Source organism: Ranitomeya variabilis, chromosome 4 (genome assembly GCF_051348905.1).
Source record: "Ranitomeya variabilis isolate aRanVar5 chromosome 4, aRanVar5.hap1, whole genome shotgun sequence".
NCBI classification, from domain to species: domain Eukaryota; kingdom Metazoa; phylum Chordata; class Amphibia; order Anura; family Dendrobatidae; genus Ranitomeya; species Ranitomeya variabilis.
In genome coordinates this window covers 707,643,271-707,665,767 of record NC_135235.1, presented here as the reverse complement: position 1 = coordinate 707,665,767, position 22,497 = coordinate 707,643,271, and the positions used below count along the sequence as shown (strand labels likewise).

At 44.2% G+C, this 22,497-nt stretch overlaps 1 protein-coding gene across 1 annotated transcript in view; it reads left to right on the top strand.

Moving 5' to 3' along the window:
* The first annotated feature begins 865 nt into the window (after positions 1 to 865).
* The window catches only part of LOC143766499 (uncharacterized), a 33,334-nt gene continuing 11,702 nt past the window's right edge, over positions 866 to 22,497 (top strand). Inside the window, exons 1-5 of the mRNA XM_077254233.1 lie at positions 866 to 1,818; positions 11,644 to 11,820; positions 11,904 to 12,027; positions 12,111 to 12,208; positions 13,107 to 13,197. Of these exons, the coding sequence (XP_077110348.1) occupies positions 1,741 to 1,818; positions 11,644 to 11,820; positions 11,904 to 12,027; positions 12,111 to 12,208; positions 13,107 to 13,197 (568 nt within the window). The 5' untranslated portion in view covers positions 866 to 1,740. The remainder of the gene's footprint in view (positions 1,819 to 11,643; positions 11,821 to 11,903; positions 12,028 to 12,110; positions 12,209 to 13,106; positions 13,198 to 22,497) is intronic.

Sequence of the window (22,497 nt, the reverse complement as noted above, 5' to 3'; positions counted from 1 at the left end):
TAAGGTGGTGATAAAGGGGGGTTTCATTTACTATTTATAGCGGGTTTTTATATTTGGCAGCTGTCACACACTAAAAAATAGTTTTTGCGTCACCACATTTTGGAAGCTATAGTTTTTTCCAAATCTTGGTCCACAGACTCACGTGAGGTCTTGTTTTTTTGCTGGACGAGTTGATGTTTTTATTGGTAACATTTTCGGGCATGTGACATTTTTTTTATCGCTTTTTATTCCTATTATTGTGAGGCAACATGAACCAAAACCAGCAATTCATGAATTCCTTTTTTGGGGGAGGCGTTTATACCGTTCCGCGTTTGGAAAAATTGATAAAGCAGTTTTATTCTTCGGGTCGGTACGATTACAGTGATACCTCATTTATATAATTTTTTTATGTTTTGACGCTTTTATACAATAAAAACTTCATATAAAAAAAAATTTTTGCATCGCTTTATTTTGAGGACTATAACTTTTTATTTGTTTCGCTAATGACGCTGTATGGCGGCTCGTTTTTTTTTGCGGGACAAGATGACGTTTTATAGCGGTACTATGTTTATTTATATCTGTCTTTTTGATCGCGTGTTATTCCACTTTTTGTTCGGCGGTATGATAAAGCATTGTGTTGTGCCTCATGATTTTTTTTTTTTTTTACGGTGTTCACTGAAGGGGTTAACTAGTGGGACAGTTTTATAGGTCGGGTTGTTACAGTCGGCGATACTAGATATGTGTACTTTTATTTTATTTTTTATTTACATAAAGTAATGTATTTATTGGAACAATATTTTTTTTTTCTTTATTTAGGATTTTTTTTTATTTTTTAGATTTTTACAGTTTTTTTTTTTTTTTTACTTTACCCCAGGGGGGACATCACTATATATTATCAGATCGCTGAGGTATATAGTGTATAGCATATTGTTAACAATAACTGAGGAATAAGCGATCTAGACTTACCTCACTATATGCCATAATTGGGTTATTGTCTCTATATAGGCACTGCGCATGAAACCAGTTTGTGGATAGGAAGCATTCTGTATACTATGTAAACTGTATTTGTCAAGTGATGAATTTTTATTCTTATTTGTTTATAAATAAATTATTGTTTGAACTGAACATTCTGTGGCCTGATTAATTATCTGGCAGGCTTGTTTTGGTGTATCATAGTTTTGAATGAGTTCTATGTAAACTTTTGGACTAATATGTATAAACCTCATCAGGAGTATGCCCAGGCTTGTAGGGAGGTCATACAGGCACAAGGAGGCAACACACACACACACACACAACCGAACATCATTTCCTTGTCTTGAGGTATTTCCACTGAAGTTGGATCAGCCTGTAATTTGATTTTCCACTTTGATTTTGAGTATCATTCCAAATCCAGACCTCCATGGGATATTCATTTTGATTTACATTGATCATTTTTATGTTTTATTGTTCTCAACACATTCCACTATGTAATGAATAAAAATTTGCAACTGAAATATTTCATTCAGTGATATCTAGGATGTGGTATGTGTTCCCTTTATTTTTTTTGAGCAGTGTATATAGGTTTTATTAGTAGATGTAAAGAAGAAAACTAAATACTGTAAAATAATCACTCATGTTTCCCTTATCTCCAGTAATTGTATTATTACACAGGATTCTTATGATGTTACATCGGCTCATCTTCTCATTCAGGTCTCTACAATATCGGATCCTCTCAGTGAAGATCTTCTATATAAGAGCATTTTCCTGATTTACCCATCAAAGATGGATATGGACAGAGACAAGATGGCGGAGAGGATATTACACCTCACCCTAGAGATCCTCTTCCGGCTTACTGGAGAGGTGAGAGATTCTGATGACTAGAGATGAGCAGTGTTCGAGTCGGACTGTTCGCCAATTTCAAATTCGAGCTGCTTTGGGCGGTGTTCGAGTCATTCGACGAACCCGAACAATTTGCTTAAAATTCGGCTGTTCGAGTTTCTGTTCGATAACTGTTCGTTCACCAAAAGCCGAGCTTCATTTGCACATTAAAACTGTTTATCATTGTTAATGGACTGTTTCAGTGTATAGTGGGTGGGGGGGGGGTTAGATCTGTGCTGAAATAACGCTGACCTCCATCTTCTGTTTTTTTTTTTGTTTTTTTTTTCCTTTCCCGCATTTACAGAGGGGCGGTGCAGTCTCTCAACCTATCAGCAGTGCGCACATACACAGCAAAGTGCATGTGATGCAGACAAGCAAGGGCATGTCACTCCTTGCCCAATGAGAACCAGCCATTTGCCCCGTCATCACCATTTCCTCACTGCTGCAGCTTAGTGTTAGACGGCACCGCTGCTGCTGTGGGCGCTATACAGTCAGTCTTTTTTTGCCAGCAAATTTTCTGAGAGATAGGTTTAGGGAGTCGGGAGTTGGGACTAGTTGTAATATCAGCCCTTTTCAGGGTAGGTTACAGCAGTTCATAGCACTGTTTGCCAGGCAGGTCTGAGCCAGTGCTGTGCAAGTGTTAGGGTACTGTCACACAGTGCAATTTTGATCGCTACGACGGTACGATTCGTGACGTTCTAGCGATATCGTTACGATCAGGGACCCTGCTGAGAATCGTACGTCGTAGCAGATCGTTTGAAACTTTCTTTCGTCGCTGGATCTCCCGCTGTCATCGCTGGATCGTTGTGTGTGACAGCGATCCAGCGATGCGTTCGCTGGTAACCAGGGTAAACATCGGGTTACTAAGCGCAGGGCCGCGCTTAGTAACCCGATGTTTACCGTGGTTACCAGCGTAAAAGTAAAAAAAACAAACCGTACATACTCACCATCTGATGTCTGTCAGGTCCCTTGCAGTCTGCTTCCCGCTCTGACTGTGAGCGCCGGCCGGAAAGTGAGAGCAGATCACAGCGGTGACGTCACCGCTGCGCTCTGCTCTCACTGTACAGCTGCACTCAGTCAGAGAGGGAAGCAGACGGCAAGGGACCTGACGGACATCAGATGGTGAGTATGTACGGTTTGTTTTTTTTACTTTTACGCTGGTAACCACGGTAAACATCGGGTTACTAAGCGCGGCCCTGCGCTTAGTAACCCGATGTTTACCCTGGTTACCAGCGAACCTCGGCATCGCTACAGCGCCGTGATTGCAAAGTGTGACCGCAGTCTACGACGCTGGAGCGATACTCATACGACGCTGCGACGTCACAGATCGTGCCGTTGTAGCGACGAAAATTGCACGGTGTGACAGTACCCTTAGTCACAGCATTTGGTGTAATCTAGCTCAGCCAATCCTTTTGGGCTAGTAGCATTGTCTGATAGTCATCTGAGTAGCCCGCCTGTGAAGCTAGCTACACCGCCTGTGTATCTCAGTTTTTACGGCATCTAACCCAGTAAATTGTTTTGGGCTTAGTAGCAGGGTCATTCCATGTCAAGTGGACCAGTGGTCCCCACTCGACCGTCTCCGATTTTGCTGAACATTTATAAGGATGTACATGTATGTTTGAAAAGAGGTTCTGTAAATTTTTAGGGCCAGATCTCAAATACATTGGGCACTGTTGACCTTTCACTGGAGGTTCCACCAAGCCTGCGGCTTCAGCTAAGAGGATTTTGCTAACTTTGGCACATAGCCATTAGAGTTCTATACTGGCTATGATGCTGAAATTTGGCATACTAGCTCAACTTGTGCTGCTAAACACGATAAAATTATTACCGGCTATGACAAAACAATATTTCGGCCGCAATTTTTTGTCAAAGTAGCTTGAAAAACGTGTCGCATAAAATTTATGCCAAACTTTGCCCCTATATAACTCAAGACCAAAAACCAATAGTAACTGGTGCTTTGCCCTGTACACCAAACATCTACATGACTTTGCATTGCTGCAATATCACGGTCAAAGCATATGTATTTGTGGAAATATTCACACCCACGTATGATGAAAAACTTAAAAAAAACGAATTTTACCTATTTTTAGGTCAAATTTCCCAAAAAGGGTACCCCTAAAATATATTAATTCTGATATCATTAGAAAGAGCACATTTTTCTCTACAAGGATCATTGGTGTTTTTTTTGGAGTCTCTCCGTTTAAGAAATGAAAAATGCCACTGAACGTGGTGTTATGTATTAATACGCAATGAATGGTAACTGCACTGTTCAAACCCTTGCGTTGGTCCATGGTGGTTATACCACAACCAATTCCCTAAGAATTGGTATTATAATCCCATTAAGCATTATAATAATGCTGTCTTTTGAGAATTGGCAGCACCATCGCCTAGGAGCCATGGCCGATAGCCGTGCAAGGCGAGCCTCGGGCGGTCTCTTTATCGCAGGTTCCGAAGCCTGAGGGTGGGTGTCTTTGCCTAGGATCCCAAGCCTAATATTGGGTATCTTTTGTTGGTTCCCAAGCCATAATGTTCAGTCTAAGTGGTCTGGAATTGTTGCTGAATTTGCAACATAATCGGTTCAGAGAAGCTGTATTGTCGGCCCATTGCTGTTGCAGCTGGTGCTGGACTTATTGCAATGATTGATGGCTCGGGAATCCAGCATGTATCATTTCTCACAGGCCAGTGAAAGAAGCTAGCTGGTCCATGAGGATGCATAAAATTTATTAATGCATCATGCTCGTCGACTGAAATTTCAGAAATATTTCCAATCCACCAGTTCCTATCGTAAATGCAGGCAATGTATTGCCCTGGCTGGAGGTTTGCAATTGGCACAAAAGGAATTTCTGATCTGACAGATCTATCTACATGGGCAATGAAAGATGATGGGTCATTTGACACCCTTGAAATGCGAATCTTTTGGTCATCAATTGGCACAAACTGGTGACTTTCTCTTGTTCCAGCAATTGTATGTCCATCTTTGAACCTTTCCTCTTGAACTACCCGTATTTCGTCAATTTTTTCTTTTGGAACAAAAAAAAAAAACTTGATTCCATGCAATTGCTCGTTGCAAAAGTTGAATAAATCCACCGGGGTCAGTATTTGGTTTTTAGTTGGGCACGAGCTGCCAACCTCTTTGCTGTCCCTCCAATCCCATCACAGGGCCACTTTCCATGACTGGTACCCAAAAAAATTTCATTCAGCGCTGATATTGAAATTAGCATTGTGGTGGCACAAGTTGAGAAAAATTGTGACATTTTTGTACTGGGCTGCAGATCCATCGCTGAAGTAGTGGATATGACGAATCCCATAGATGAGTCTTGAGATACTCCACAATTACTGTTAAGAAAGTGTGGACTGCAACTGTGTCATTATCCAATAGTAGTAGGGCCGCACCCTAAAATTACATAGTCTCTATGGACATAGAGGCGCAAGTCCTTACCGGGGGGTCCATCCCAGTCCACAAATCCAAATATAAATGAAGAAACAACAGCGCCACATCAGGATGTGAAGAAAGCAACTCACATTTTAATCTGCCTCCTGCGGCAACGTTTCGGTCCGAGGACCTTTATCAAGCAAGTGCTTGATAAAGGTCCTCGGACCGAAACGTTGCCGCAGGAGGCAGATTAAAATGTGAGTTGCTTTCTTCACATCCTGATGTGGCGCTGTCTTTTCTTCATTTATATTTGCAACTGTGTCATGTCGTGAGCAATCACTGATTATGCACAAGCCGATGTTCAGCGCAGCTTCACCATTTTACTCCTTGAAGTAAATTACAAATGGGTGTACTGTAGCTTGACTATTTTCCCAGTGGAAACCTTGAATGACATCTTGAACAATAAATTAGTAATTTTCAGCAAAGTCCATAAGGATCACAAGCTCTCCAGGTCTCACATTTTCCTTCAGCGATTTCAGATAGCAACTTTGATGCTTGGCGATGTAGTGATGGCTACAAAGTTTAGAAATTTTCAAAACCAATTCTTCAATGAAATCTTCTATAGTCAGTTGTTTGGTATCAAGCGTGTCTCGATCAGTGTGAATCCATTGTTTGAACTCAATAATATCTTCAGGGTCACTGTTGACAAACACATTGACTAGAAATTCTTTTAAAACTTCAGGACCCGGGCATTTATCACAACGGCCAAGCATACAGTCCTTGGATTCAATTCCACAGACCATTTTGCATATGAGCTCTTTGTAGTCATCATTGATTGGGCATGCTGCAAGCATTAGTTTGACATTTTGGTGAATGGTACACACACAAACGGAATGTTTTCCAGCAGATCCAACGGTTATGCACCACTTTGGCCGAAGCTCACAAAACTTGGAAAATCCAATTTCAGGGCCATTCCGATCCCGATAGGCAACAAACATTTCCCTCATATTGCTCAGTAATAGTTGCTTTTAATAATAGCGACTAATAGTCGCTAAGGCTATATCAGACAAATTTCGGTGTCTCTGAACGAATGGTTAAACAAGCTCGAAAGCTTAAATGTGAACATGGGATCTTAGCCTTACCTAGAATCAAGTGTGGCAAGAAACTTTCTGAGGAAGTGAAGAAAAAGGTGCAGGCATTTTTTGAGGATGATGAATTCAGTCGAATGTGCCCTGGTAAAAAAGACTATGTATCAGTGCGAATAGCTGGAGAAAAAAAGCAGATGCAAAAGTGACTATTACTGAGATTGGAGGGACAGCAAAGAGGTTGGCAACTCGTGCCAGTCTTCAACGCCCAACTGAAAACCAAATACTGACCCCGGTGGATTTATTCAACTTTTGCAACGAGCAACTGCATGGAATCAAGTTTTTTTTGTTCCAAAAGAAAAAATTGACGAAATACGGGTAGTTCAAGAGGAAAGGTTCAAAGATGGACATACAATTGCTGGAACAAGAGAAAATCACCAGTTTGTGCCAATTGATGGCCAAAAGATTCGCATTTCAAGGGTGTCAAATGACCCATCATCTTTCATTGCCCATGTAGATAGATCTGTCAGATCAGAAATGCCTTTTGTGCAAACCTCCAGCCAGGGCAATACATTGCCTGCATTTACGATAGGAACTGGTGGATTGGAAATATTTCTGAAATTTCAGTCGACGAGCACGATGCATTAATAAATTTTATGCATCCTCATGGACCAGCTAGCTTCTTTCACTGGCCTGTGAGAAATGATACATGCTGGATTCCCGAGCCGTCAATCATTGCAATAATTCCAGCACCAGCTGCAACAGCAATGGGCCGACAATACACCTTCTCTGAACCGATTATGTTGCAAATTCAGCAACAATTCCAGACCACTTAGACTGAATATTATGGCTTGGGAACCAACAAAAGATACCCAATATTAGGCTTGGGATCCTAGGCAAAGACACCCACCCTCAGGCTTCGGAACCTGCGATAAAGAGACCGCCCGAGGCTCGCCTTGCACGGCTATCGGCCATGGCTCCTAGGCGATGGTGCTGCCAATTCTCGAAAGACAGCATTATTACAATTCTTAATAGGATTATAATACCAATTCTTAGGGAATTGGTTGTGGTATAACCACCATGGACCAACGCAAGGGTTTGAATAGTGCAGTTACCATTCATTGTGTATTAATAAATAACACCGTGTTCAGTGGCATTTTTTGTTTCTTAAACGGAGAGACTCCAAAAAAAACCCAATGATCATTGTAGAGAAAAATGTGCTCTTTCTAATGATATCAGAATTAATATATTTTAGGGGTACCCTTTTTGGGAAATTTGACCTAAAAATAGGTAAAATTCGTTTTTTTTAAGTTTTTCATCATATGTGGGTGTGAATATTTCCACAAATACATATGCTTTGACCATGATATTGCAGCAATGCAAAGTCATGTAGATGTTTGGTGTACAGGGCAAAGCACCAGTTACTATTGGTTTTTGGTCTTGAGCTATATAGGGGCAAAGTTTGGCATAAATTTTATGCGACACGTTTTTCAAGCTAATTTGACACAAAATTGCGGCCGAAATATTGTTTTGTCATAGCCGGTAATAATTTTATCGTATTTAGCAGCAAAAGTTGAGCTAGTATGCCAAATTTCAGCATCATAGCCAGTATAGAACTCTAATGGCTATGTGCCAAAGTTAGCAAAATCCTCTTAGCTGAAGCCGCAGGCTTGGTGGAACCTCCAGTGAAAGGTCAACAGTGCCCAATGTATTTGAGATCTGGCCCTAAACATTTACAGAACCTCTTTTCAAACATACATGTACATCCTTATAAATTTTCAGCAAAATCGGAGACGGTCGAGTGGGGACGATTTTTAAAACTGGTCCACTTGATGTGGAATGACCCAGCAGTGTCTGCACGTCAGCAGAGTAGCCCGCCTGTGAAGCTAGCTACACCGCCTGTGTATCTCTATTTTCACTGCATCTAATCCAGTTGATATTTTTGGGCCTAGGAGCAGTGTCTGCACGTCAGCAGAGTAGCCCGCCTGTGTAACTAACTACATCGCCTGTGTATCTCAATTTTTACTGCATCTAATCCAGTTAATAGTTTTGGGCCTAGGAGCAGTGTCTGCACTGTCCGACGAGCCCTGGTGCAATACGTTATGACGTATAGCCTGGGCCAACGAGCTCAAGAGGTGGGGCAAATCACGCTGCAGGAGTGATCTCAGATCAGGGACCTATGTACCCTTCTGCACAGTTTTGGAATAGTAACGAAGATGTTTAGTGCTGATGATGCCATTATCAGCATGACCATTCCGGTGATATACATGCTGAAAAACACCTTACACAGTGTTCAGAGTTAGGTGGTGGAACAAGAGGAGGAGGAACAGGAAGAGTCGTATGCGGAAGGGATCATATCTCCAAGGTCAAGAAGGTTGGCAGCACCAAGGCGGCTGGCATTGGAGGCTGGGGGAGAGGGATTACCGAGGGCGCATGGTAGCAGCCAAACTGTTGAGGAAGGTGCAGGAGGCGAGGAAGAAGTGGAGGGCGAACTGGCGCTGGGCATGGAAGATTCATCAGATGAGGGAGACCTTGATCAAATTTCTGTTGTGCGAGGTTGGGGGCAGAGGGCAGACGAAGGAAGCATGATTCTCACCTCGCCACCACCAAGACAACACCACCTGTATGCGCAAGACACATGAGTGTCTTCTTGCTGCACTACCTGCAACATGTCCCTCGGATTGTCAGAATCCGAATTAATGCCAACTACTGGGTTGCCACACTCTTAGATCCCCGGTACAAAAGCAAATTTGGCGAAATAATTCCTGCCATAGAAAGGGATTCACTCATGCAGGAGTATCAGCAGAGACTGTTAGATTCTATAACATCTGCTTTTCTACAAAACACCAGTGGTGCACGTAGTCAATCTGAGTTCTAACTTGCCAACCGTGGGACTATCGAGTCATCACTCTAACCGTAACAGTAACATCGTATCTGGTGGTAACAGCAATTTGTTCCAATCGTTTCAAGATTTTTTTAGACCATCCTTTGCAAGGCCACAGGAGACAAGTCTGACCCACAGCCAACGCCTAGAGAGGATGGTACAAGAGTATCTCCAAGTTAACATCGATGCCATGACTGTGGAACTGGACCCTTGCTCATTTTGCGCTTCCAATCTTGAAAAATGGCCTGAGCTCGCCACTCACGCCTTGGACATCTTGTCGTGCCCCACAGCCAGCATTCTCTGAACGTGTGTTCAGCGCTGCTCGTGGTGTGCTGACAGATAAGCGCACGCGGCTGTCCAGTGACAATGTAGACAGACTAATGTTCATCAAGATGAACAAATCATGGATCCGCAAGGACTTTTCTACCCCTGTCACGTCCAAACATAGACTAAAGGTACCGTCGCACTCAGTGACGCTGCAGCAATATAGACAACAAGCCGATCGCTGGAGCGTCGCTGTTTTGGTCGCCATAGAGACGTCAAACACAGCAGCTCCAGAACGATGCAGGAGCGATCCAGTGACGTAACGGCGACTCACTTATCGTTCTCGCTGGTTGTTAGCTCCATGTAAAACATTGCTGACATCGTTGCTTTTGATGTCAAACATGACGATACACGCTGACCTGACAACGAAATAAAGTTCTGGACTTCTAGCTCCGACCAGCGATATCACAGCGGGATCCAGATCGCTGCTGCGTGTCAAACACAACGAGATCGCTATCCAGGACACTGCAACATCACGGATTGTTGTCATTCTCGTTGCAAAGTTGCTGAGTGTGACGGTACCTTAAGTGTGAACAGGTGCTGAACCTAGAGTCACCAACTCTTATATAGTCAAGCAAATAAGGCAGCACACTGCAGCGCTGAAACATGCAAACATGAAACACGAAAATTGAACTGCATTACTGCACTAGAAATATGAAAAATGAGAGCGTTTAGCGCATAAAAATGGCCAATTTTATGTGTACCTGGTAGCCACTTTACGGCATCTCTCTTATACCAGGTCCTATGCTGTAGCTACCAGGCACACATAAAATTGGCCATTTTGGCCTGGGATTCAGAGGTCTGCTACAAAGCTTCAGTGTCTGCTAGTCAGCAGAGTAGCCCAGCCACCCACTGCCTGTTTACCTAAGTACTATTTTTAACAGCATCTGGCTCAGGAAATCCTTTGGGGCCTAGTAGAATTTGGTGCTACTCAGCAGCGTACCCCACACATGAAGCAAGCTACACCGCCTGTTTACCTAAGTACTATTTCGTAACGGCATCTAGCCCAGGAAATCCTTTTGGGCCAAGAAGCAATTTCTGCTACTCAGCAGAGTACCCCACCCATGAAGCAAGCTACACCACCTTCTTTCTTTCTCAATCTAACCCCTCGGCTCTGGGGTGTTCACTCTCCCTCCAGCTTTCTCCTTCTCACAGGTGGACTACCGCGTGTTTTCACACTGTGGCGAATCTTTTGGGCCCAGGCATAAGAAGTCGTCGAGATAATGGATAATATGTGCCGCCTTACAAACGTAGATGACGACACATTCGAGGAAGCAACTAAACGCCTCAAATAGTGAGCAGGATATGGAGCACCCCATGGGCAAACAGCGATCTATGTAGTATGCTCCTTCACAGAAGCAGCCCAATGGGAGGACACTATTCGGAGGCACAGGTAGTAACCGGAACGCCCTCTCAATGTCTGTTTGGCCAGTAGGGTGCCGTTCCCAACTTCTTGACCCACCTGATTGCCTTGTCAAAGGAGGTACAGTACATAGTACTGTACTTGGTTCCGCGTCGATGTTGTCGTTTATTGACCTGCTCCTTGGATATGACAAATGGTGGATTAGTCTGAATGTATTGGGTTCATTTTTTGGCACAACTCCCAACAGGGGTACCACTACGTCTTCTAAGGAAGGTGTTCTGAATGGACCCGCCGCCATTCTACCTAAAGATATTTCTTTTCTTTTTTTTTGGTCAAGACTTCTGGGTGTTGGTAGAGTGAGTTTAGATTTTTTACTCCAGCTTTTCTTAACTTTAGAAAGGCATGACATGCCTATATCTGTGTCTCCTCCTCCTTTTACTCCACCTCTTTTCTTTTCGCATGACTATGTGTTTGTTGTGTCTTCTGAGCAGTTTGTCAGGTTTTGGACACCTTTTAAGGTGTTTTCCATGTGTTTGTATGTGTTTGTGTTTGCCTGCCATTGGTTTCAATGGGGTTCGACGGTGTTTGTCGAACAGTTCGGCGAATATCTCCCTGTTCGATGAACCGAACCTGAACACTGGGGAAGTGGCTCATCTCTACTGATGACGTCACATTACATCATTCTTATCTATGGGAATAACAGATGGACAGAACTAGAGAGTTGAGGACTCTTCTAATATCTATAGTGAAATTTATGAATTTGTCTCTCCATAACCAGGATTACACAGTAATGAAGAAGACCTCTAGTGAACACTGTCAGGACCCTGTGTCTGAGGGATGGAGAAGACCCCTGAGCCCAGTCACGGGGCCTCCACCTCACCTGATACATGAGGACATCAATAACCAGAAGATCCTAGAACTCACCTACAAGATGATTGAGCTGCTGACTGGAGAGGTGACACGGCTGGGAATGCTGGGACATTATACAGTAATGCTATGAAGGGATCGGGGGGATGACGGTATCATTGTGTGTGTCAGGTTCCTATAAGGTGTCAGGATGTCGCCGTCTATTTGTCCATGGAGGAGTGGGAGTATTTAGCAGGACACAAAGATGTGTACAAGGAAGTCATGATGGAAGTTCCCCAGCCCCTCACATCACCAGGTAATAGATAGGACTAAATACATACTGTCTTTAATTATCTGTATGTAAATAATGAATTCAGTCCCTGTATGTGTTTCCTCCAGTTCTATCCAGTAGGAGGACAACACCAGAGAGATGTCCCTGTCCTCTTCTTCCACAGGACTGTAAACAAGAAGATCCCAATGTTCCTCAGGATCATCAGGTAGATGGAGAGAAGGTGTTATGAGATCTCCCCTATGATGAGTAGACGGATGTGAAGGTCTTGTGCTCAGTCTTGTTTTATTCACCAGTATTATATGTTTTATACTTGTGTAATGAGAACGGTGCAGATGGCAGGCAGGGCTGCCACCAGGAATTTCGGTGTCCCATACTGGCAAAACCTTCGGGCCCACTTGGGACTCTGCCCAGGCTACACCCCCCCCCAGCTCCGCCTCCAACTCTCGAACCTTCCACAGTCCCACTGCCCACTCATAGAAAAACTCTGCATCTGTATAATGCATCCCATAGTCATATATAGTTGAATAATGCATCCCCTTAGGAGTATAATGCACCTCTGTAGTACTATAGTGCACCTCATAGTATAATGCACCCCCATAGTAGTATAATGCACCTCATAGTATAATGCCCTCCCATAGTGGTATGATGCACTTCATAGTATAATGCAGCCCCATAATAGTATAATTCACCCCCATAGTAGTATAATGCAACGTCATACTGCAGCTTTAGAAAAAAAAAATTTATCCTGACCTGGTTGAGGTCCAGCGGTGTCCTCCACCTGATACATCTGAGGCGTGTACCGTCATATGTGAGTGTCATTATACGCCGGCAATGTGCCCTCTGACATCAGCTGCCAGCTTGTCATCTCCCGCAAGGCAACAGATTTTAACTTGCCATGCGTCTGACAATGCATGATCAGTTGAGCCACTGGGGCCCGTAGAGGAGAGGCGGCTTGCTGCGGGCCCCCTCTGCTCGCCAGGCCCTATTCGCCAGTAGGGGCTGTAATGCTCTGATGGCGGAACTGATGGCAGGATTAGAGCTGATCATAGATGTGACTATCTTTTCTATTCATCTGTCTGTGACATTTACAATATTTGTTTCAGGGTGAAGATCTAACCCACATTAATACTACAGAGACATATGTGAGGGGTGATGAGTGGTGTAAAGAGGAGATTCCAACATACAACTACCCAGGTAAGTAGTATCCACTAAATGCAGAGAAGTCACAGATTCTTCTCAGTCATCGGCTATGGCTGCTTTATCGGTTGTATAGCCCGGTTTTATCACAATCGGGTGTTAACCATTTTACCTCTAGACCTCAACATTCTCCTCCATCCAAACTTTGAGACATCAGCTCTAAACTGTTATAAAAAAAAGTATTTGAATGTCTAATATTTCTTCTTGAAACTGATGTGACATCTACCATTGGTCCTGATAATAGTTTAGCTTGAAAGAGCCACTGAGCCCCATACTCTAATTACCCCAGAGAGGTTTCACCACTAGTTACTCATTTATTACTGACTAGATGGTGGCCCGATTCTAACGCATTGGGTATTCTAGAATATGTATGTAGTTTATTTATGAAGTTTTCAGAATAATGCAATTTATACACAGGATTCAGCCGACCGGCTGCGACCAATTAGCGAAGCGTGGTTCAAATTCCGCAGCAATTCGCGGGCGGACTGCACCTGTCGCTGATTGGTCACGCCCAGCCGCGATCAATCAGTGAAGCCAGGGCCGGCTCCAGGTTTTTGAGGGCCCCTGGTGAAAGAAGTCTAAGTGGAGCCCCCTCTTTAACACATACCACGATTCATGATGCACAGATACAGCAGAGAAATATAGCAAAGACAAGTAGCGTACAACACAGCCCACATAGTATATAACACAGCCCACGTAGTGTGTAGCACAGCCCACGTAGTATATAGCACAGCCCACGTAGTATATAGCACAGCCCACGTAGTATATAGCACAGCCCACGTAGTATATAGCACAGCCCACGTAGTATATAGCACAGCCCACGTAGTATATAGCACAGCCCACGTAGTATATAGCACAGCCACGTAGTATATAGCACAGCCACGTAGTATATAGCACAGCCATGTAGTATATAGCACAGCCACGCAGTATATAGCACAGCCACGCAGTATATAACACAACGATGAAGTATATTTCCCAGCCACGTAATATATACCACAGCTACGTATATAGCACAGCCCATATAGTATATATCACAGAGATGTAGTATATAACACAGCCCACGTAGTATCTAACACAGCCCACGTAGTATATAGCAATGTGGGCACCATATCCCTGTTAAAAAAATAATTAAAATAAAAAATAGTTATATACTCACCTTCCGTTGGCCCCCGGATCCAGGCGAGGCCTTCCTGATGCTCCTCGTGACGCTCCGGTCCCAAGAGTGCATTGCGGTCTCGCAAGATGATTATGTAGCGGTCTCACGAGACCGCTACGTCATCACCTCGCGAGACCGCAATGCATGGACCGGTCACCGGAGCGTCCCGAGGAGTGGGAAAGGCGCCGGAATGTGAGTATATAATGATTTTTTATTTTTTTTATTATTTTTAACATTAGATCTGTTTACTATTGATGCTGCATAGGCAGCATCAATAGTAAAAATTTGGTCACACAGGGTTAATAGCAGCTTTAACGGAGTGCGTTACACCGCGGTGTAACGCTGCCATTAACCCTGTGTGAGCACTGACTGGAGGGGAGTATGGAGCCAGCACTGACGGCTGGGGAGTAGGGAGGGACTAATTCTCGGCCGGACTGTGCCCATCACTGATCAGCGACGTGGGATTTACTGGACAGACAGACGGAAGTGACCCTTAGACAATTATATAGTAGATGAAGACTGTTGAGTTTGATCATTTAAGTAGATGTGTTATTATCTTAGGTCACAGTTTTTGACTACAGTAGTTACTGCTCAAATCCTCTGACTTAACCACTTCCCGCAGTCCTTTTTTGTTCCTAATCAGGACCCAATTTTTCGAACCTGATGTGTGTCACTTTGTAGTGATAACTTTGGAATTCTTCACAAAGGATAATAGGAAACAAATGGACCTTACAAATTATTTTCCAGCTTCTCTTGAATCTGACAGTACCCTATATACAATTGTACACTACTGTCTGGGCACATGGCAGGGTTAAGAAGTTATTTAGCTATTTGACTGCAGATCTTGCAGAAATAGTTTGCAGATACGATGCATTGGGGGCACTGTTCGTGGTCACCTGGCAGCTCAAAAGATGGCCACCATGAACAGACTTGGCGCTATCTACTCCATTTTACAGATCCCAGGGATTGCCTTGTTCACTTACTTTAACCCTTCTACTTGGGTCTGATCTTAGACAGAGACCCCTAGGCTTTGGCCATGGTGTTACCTTCTGTTATGTGATGCGAGATGTAGCAAGAATAGTCAGGTAACCGGGTCAGTACCAGGAGAGCAGAGAAAATACAAAATCAGAAGACACGAGTAGTCAGTAAGCGAGCCGAGGTCACAACAGGAAACAAATAAACAAGCTGGGAGAGGAGCACAGAGGAATTAACCAGAGGAGAATGCTGTATCTGACAGCTCCCAGCAATATGCTTCCAGCTATAGGAGGGCGTGGTGCTTTCCATCTGGCTGGAGCAGGGAACTGGACAACACATATCCATACTGCCAGACTGGATGGTACTACAAATCCCAGGCACCTAATCTCAGTGGCGTTGCAGAGCCTGCGTCGCCCAGAGCTTCTGGTTTCGATGTCTCCTCCATTTACCAGTGCCACCTGTAGAGTGAATAAGGTCGTGCCTGGTAACAGAACCAAACATCACAGGAGCAGATTCCAGAGGAGATAGGACATACCATATGCAGAAGCCCTAATATGAGAAAATGGCAGAAAACCAGAGCAGTAGAAATCCCCATAAATTGACTTCATTTTGGAAATTATAACCCTCAGGGGATTAACGTATTGTAGTAGTGACTATGTTGACCCCAGAGCCACTTTCCAGAAATTAGCACGCAGTGGATGTTGGAGAGTGAAAATTGCAAATATGCCATTTTATTACCCAACACACAGTGCCCAGATTGTGGTCCAGGAGACACACGCATTGTAAGTGGGTTCTTATCACTATAGTAATGCCAAATACATTATTATTTATTATCATTATTCATTTTTATAGCGCCATTTATTCCATTGGGCTTTTACACGTGCTTTATACATGGATGCTAAATATGGTTTGGGCACACTGCAAGGTTCAGAAGCGACGGGAAAATTTTACTTTGGGAGAGCGGATATTGCTGGATTGGTGTATGGAAGCCATGGTGCTTTTCAAGAGCCTTTGAGCCACTTGTAATGTAGAAACCTGTTTTTCACTGACAGATGATGGACCTGAGTGGGGACTTGTTTTTTTGGGAGATGAGTAGAAGGTTTATTGGTATAATTTTCCTCAACATAACATTGTTTGGTGACTTTTTACTCTATATTTCGGAGGCAGAATGGACAAACAGTTGAACACCATACTCTACTAGTTCATCATATGAGGTTTTCTACTAGACTGTGAGCTGTCATTGTCTTAGGCCGGTTTCACATTTGCGGTTGTGTCTGCAGCGTTTCTTCCACAAATATCCACATGCGTTGTTTATTCCTATATTTAAGATTAGGGACGCATGCATCTGCGATCGGTTGATTTTTGCCGCATGTGACGACGCATGCGTCGTTTCGGCATCTGTGGTTTGGCGCGGTAAACACTACATGTAGTAATTTTAGAGGCGTCAATTTGCCGCCTAGAAACGTATGCGGTCGATTGCGGAAGGAATGCGCCAAAAAAACTCTTTGCTGTCTATGTGAACGCATGCGTTCACAAGCACATACGTTTGCTTGCGTTTGTGAACGCATGCGTTATTTCCCAGGAAAACGTGTCTAGACACGGATTAGCCACCCCCCACATACAAAGGTGATAAATGGAGGGAGTGGACATTTGCAGGTCACTACTCAGCAGACAGAGAACCAGGCGAGACGCCGGCTACAACCTTGGAGGAAAACAAGACACTGAACAATGTGAGTATATCCTAGCCAATTCCTATATTTTCTATTTTCTGTCTCTACATATCCTAATTTCTGCCATTTCTTTCTTTCTGCATGCATCAGAATGTCATCTTCTTCTGATGAAGATCAAACACCTGGGCCTGCACAAGCGGAAAATGTCAGCGAAGTGAGTACTCACCTCCTCAGATTGGTAAGTATTCACTGTCACATCTGACAATTTTTTTGTATGTTTTTTCAGAGCACTTCTTCCACTGCAGCAGAGGCTGAGCGGGGTCACGGTCGGGTGGCACAGCGGCAGCGTGTACGTATATGTAGCTGGCTGTTTATTGTATCCTCACTTTCCAATTCTTAAATCTTCATTTCTTTACTTTTCTCTTTCTTTACATTTTTCTTCTGGAATCCTTTTTTTTTTTTTTTTTTTTTTTACTTTCAATATTCAAGCCATTTCTCTGCTTCTGTTTTCTTTCTTCCTTATGTTAATGTCTCCAACATTAATGTCCTTTTTATTTTTGGGTTCCAGAATGGGATGAGGACCTCATAGACAATGACCACCTCATCTCCCTGGTCCATGAGCGAGTCCCATTATGGGAAACCTGGATTCCGCAGCACTCAGACAACGTGACGATCCAGTGGCTATGGAATGAGGTGGCTAAAGCGATGGGTGGGACAACGCCCCGACTCGGGTCCGAACTGCATTTGGCAAGTATTGCAATGCAGTGTGAAGCAGCAGAGACCTTGGCCGTGCTCACACAACTGTGTGTGATGAGAGAAGCTCCTGAGAGTTTCTCTCATCACACACAGTTGTGTGAGCACGGCCAAAAGACCATTGTCTAACCATTATGTTTTGTTTTTACAACAGTGGGCAGAGTCAAAACACGTTAACGTTCGATGAAGGACTGCTTCAACAAGGACCTGAGTCAAGAGAGCCGGCTTCCTAGTGGTTCTGGAGCAAGGATTAGAAAATACAAATATCACCGCATCCTTGCATTTTTGAGACCGGTCCTTCCCAGATAACGTAAGTATATTTTTGGTGGAAAAAAAGATGTTTTGTATTGCATTAGGCTGCCATCACACTAGCAGTATTTGGTCACTATTTTACATCAGTATTTGTAAGCCAAAACCAGGAGTGGGTGATAAAATGCAGAAGTGGTGCATCTGTTTCTATTATACTTTTCCTCACATTGTTCCACTCCTGGTTTTGGCTTACCAATAGTGATGTAAAATACTGAGCCTACAAAACAGATCTATACTCATCAACTCAGGTGTCAGAAATATTGAATTCATGATGCACATCTAAATGCCTCATGGATTAATTATTTCTGACACATGTCCTGGTGAGTATAGATATGCCTTGTATGACCTCAATCGTACCTTTATATTTTACATCAGTATTTGGAATCCAAAACCAGGAGTGGGTGATAAATGCAGAAGTGGTGCATCTGTTTCGATTATACTTTTCTTCGGACTGTTGTGCTCCTGGTTTTGGCTTCCAAAGTCTGATGTAAAACTCTGACCAAATACTGCTAGTGTGACCTCAGCCTTAATCTGTATGTTTATATTCCTCAGGAGTTGGCGTTTTGTAAATGTTTGGTATTATTTTTTTTTCTTATTTTTTCACAGCACATGGAGCAGCACTGTTGGCCCAGGTTCTGGAGCGGTCCTTCAGACAGCCATGGACCCGTCCCAGCCACCCTCCAGCGCTGCAGCAAGTGAGCCTGCCACACTAACTGGAGACCAGTAAGCTGGTCCGTCAGGTGTTCCCCTTCCCCAGTCCTCTGCCTCTAGCCAATTTTTTAGGGGCTCCTCCCGGTAGCGGCAGAGGGCCGCGGACAGGTCACTCATGCCCGAGTTTTTGCACTTGAGCTCAGTTTTTCATGAGGGATTCAAGGCGATGGGTGACCGACTGGATACTGCGATTAGCCATATGAGTACACGTATCTAGGAGGTTACCACAGGCCTTGCCCAAGTGAAAGCCAACCTCCAGAGGCCAGCACATCATTTTTTAATCAGATAGAACAGGGCATTTCTGAACAGGAACACCTTACTCCCGATCTCCAGATTAATGTTATGCAGGCCCGCAAAGCTGCTTACGTGCAGGCTATGCAGCAGAATCGATATTTTCAGCAGACAGTGGGGGCATTTCCACCTGTGCCCACACTGTCACGCTTTACCTCAATGCCGACCTCTGCTGCATACCACTGCACGGCCACCTCCATTCCAAGCACTGCCGGACACCACTATAGCACCACCACCATGCCGAGTGCTGTTGGACAGCCCACCGCCACCACCATGACAACTGCTCCTGCTTGGACCTCCTCCACTGCCACCACCATGCGGTAGCTGCAGGACCACTACCATGCAGCAGCTGCCGGACCCTGGCCTGGCCTTCCCCGCCACCACAACAATGCAGCTGCCGGACCCTGGCCTGGCCTTCCCCGCCACCACAACAATGCAGCTGCCGGACCCTGGCCTGGCCTTCCCCGCCACCACAACAATACCGCTGCCGGACCCTGGCCTGGCGTTCCCCGCCACCACAACAATGCCGCTGCAACGGCACACGGACCCTGACAGGTCGGCCACCACGGCCAGGCCGATACCAATAAGCCCAACGAGGCTCCCCGGACCGCAGCGCCGATCCTAGAAAGGGAAAGGCAAAAAAAAAAACTAAAGAAGATAGCTATCCCTCCCCCCTCACCTCCCAATGTGTCTATAATGTCTGGTTTGTCTCACCCTTCCAGTGTGTCTCTGCCGTCTCATGTGTCTAGCCCAATCCCCAAATTTCCAGACCCCAGTAGTTTTATTGCACCTTCTCCAGCCACCCCTGCGTCGTCCACAGTTAGCCAGCCCTCACAGCTCCACACCCCCCATTTCCGTCAATCAACCCCAAGCAGGCGCAGTTAATTTTTTTTCGGTTTTGTTAAAATAAATAATCATGTTTTTTGCTCCCAATAAGGTTTGGTTAATTGTGTATTTCGCCGCCGGCAACACACACCGTGCGCCAAATAAAAAAAATGTGCCGCACACTTTATTTTTTTGCCACCTCCCTAGCTCCAGTAGTTAGTTAGTACAACAGTGGAGCTTTGTGTTTGTTTGGAATAGAGATATGAGGTGGCCCAAAAAAATAATACTTGTATTTTCTCCATAATCTCTTCTTTCTGTTTACTCTGTGACTTTGTGTCGCAGACTGAAGAGAAAATGGTGGTAATACACAGCAGAACTATACTCAACAGGTCATGTGTTCAAAAAATCATTAGTTATTACACCTGACCTGGTGAGTAGAGAAATTCCTTGTATTACCTCCATTTTATCTTCTGTGTACATAAAATCTATTTCACACAAAGTGAAGGGACGATGGAGTTTATACAAGGCATATCTATACTCACCACGACATGTGTCAGAAATAATGAATTCATGAGCCATTTATTTGTGCATCATGAATTTATTATTTCTACTTGATGAGTATAGATCTGTTTTGTAGGCTGTCGTCACACTCTCAGTATGTGCTCAGTATTTTACATCACTATTGGTAAGCCAAAACCAGGAGTGGAACAATGTGAGGAAAAGTATAATAGAAACATATGCACCACTTCTGCATTTATCACCCACTCCTGGTTTTGGCTTACAAATACTGATGTAAAGTACTGAACAAATACTGCTAATGTGACAGCACCAAACAGCCATCGTCTCTTTAGGCTGCGTCAAATAGATACTGGTGAACCGAGTCAGGACTCAATGACGTCAACAACCTAAGCCCAAAAAAACAACGTGGTTTGTATAGGAAATACATAGGAGACATGGTCAAGATAATAAAACACGTATTTTATTAACAACTAACATTAGTAACATTTAAAACATAACTGGTACAGACCCAAAGCCAACAGGACATTTTACACAATATTGTCCTGCCATGCCACATGTCCAATCTCAGAATCAAAAAAGGCAGCAAATTGGTTCCGCATGTGGCCAACTTCAACAGTTGACCGCAGCGTGTGGTGTCGGTAATCAGGCAAAGGGTTTGCAACTTGTTCATCAAGTTCAATGGTGGGTCGCTCCTTAGCCAGAATGTAATTGTGGAGAACAACACAGGCTTTGACCACCTCATCCACTGTCTCCATTTTTAGATTTATGGCTGTTGCAAGAATGCGCCATTTTGAGAGCATAATCCCAAAGGCACACTCTACTGTTCTGCGGGCCTTGGTTAATCTGTAGTTATAGATCTGTTTTGTGTGGTTCAAGTCTCGACTTGAATATGGCTTCAGTAGATTTTCACTCATATGAAAGGCCTCATCCCCAACCATAACAAATGGCATCGGTGGACCTTGAGTGTTGGAGAGAGGTCGTGGCTGTGGAAAATTAAAATTTTTGCCATAAACACGTTGGCCCATATCCGAGTTTTTGAAAGTCTGGGAATCGTTGCCACGGCCAAAAGCATCAATGTCCACGGCGATGAAGGAACACTCCGCATCAGCTATTGCCATGAGAACTACTGAAAAATATTTTTTATAGTTGAAGAACTCTAGATCCCGTTCTGGCTGGTTTGATAATCCGGATGTGCTTTCCATCCACCACATCAAAACAGTTGGGGAAATCACTCGCAGTCCAGAATTTATCAGCAATTCCCATCCACATGTCCTCGGTGGGTATGGGTATAAATTCTTCATGGAGAACGTTCCACAAAGCCCAGCAGGTGTCCAAAACTATTCCGGACAGGGTGGAAATTCTAAGCCGGTACTGGAAGTGGAGCGATGACAAGCTCTCTGCGGTTGCCAGAAATCTGTAATAAAATAAAGAAAAAATAAATTACAATCAATTCCATTTATGGTGTTATTCTGCTAAAATATCAGAACCTCTGTCTCCACGCAACGTAGCTGGCGTTGTAAGCGCCATCCATAGCGGCGGATTTTGTGCCGGCACCCAGTACAGCCTCTTCAGGAATATAGAGGCTTTCTGCCTCTTTCCTCTTGGTCCCGGTGTAACAGGCCAAAGTAACCCCGTCCCAGATTAACCCCGGGTATAATTTGGCCTAGGCCAGAGTATACCCCGGGGTATAAACTGGCCTAGGCCAAACTATACCCAGGCATAAAATGGCCTAGGCCAAACTATACCCCGGGGTGTAAAATAGCCTAGGCCAAACTATACCCCTCCAGGCCACATTATACCCCCCAGGGTTAAAGTGGCCTAGGCTACATTTAACCCTGGGTATATTTTGGCCTAGGCCAAACTATACCTAAGGATGTAAAACAGCCTAGGCCAAACTATAACAGGCCACACTATACCCTCAGGCCAGACTATAGCCTTTTACTGGTTGCTATGGGATTTTACATGGCCACTTTATCCTAGCAACGCCCTGGATACGGTTGGAAAAGGGGTTTATCTACCTTGGGGGGCACCCTCACAGCACTGCGGGGAAGCCGGGGAACCCTTTTACTGGTTGCTATGGGATTTTAC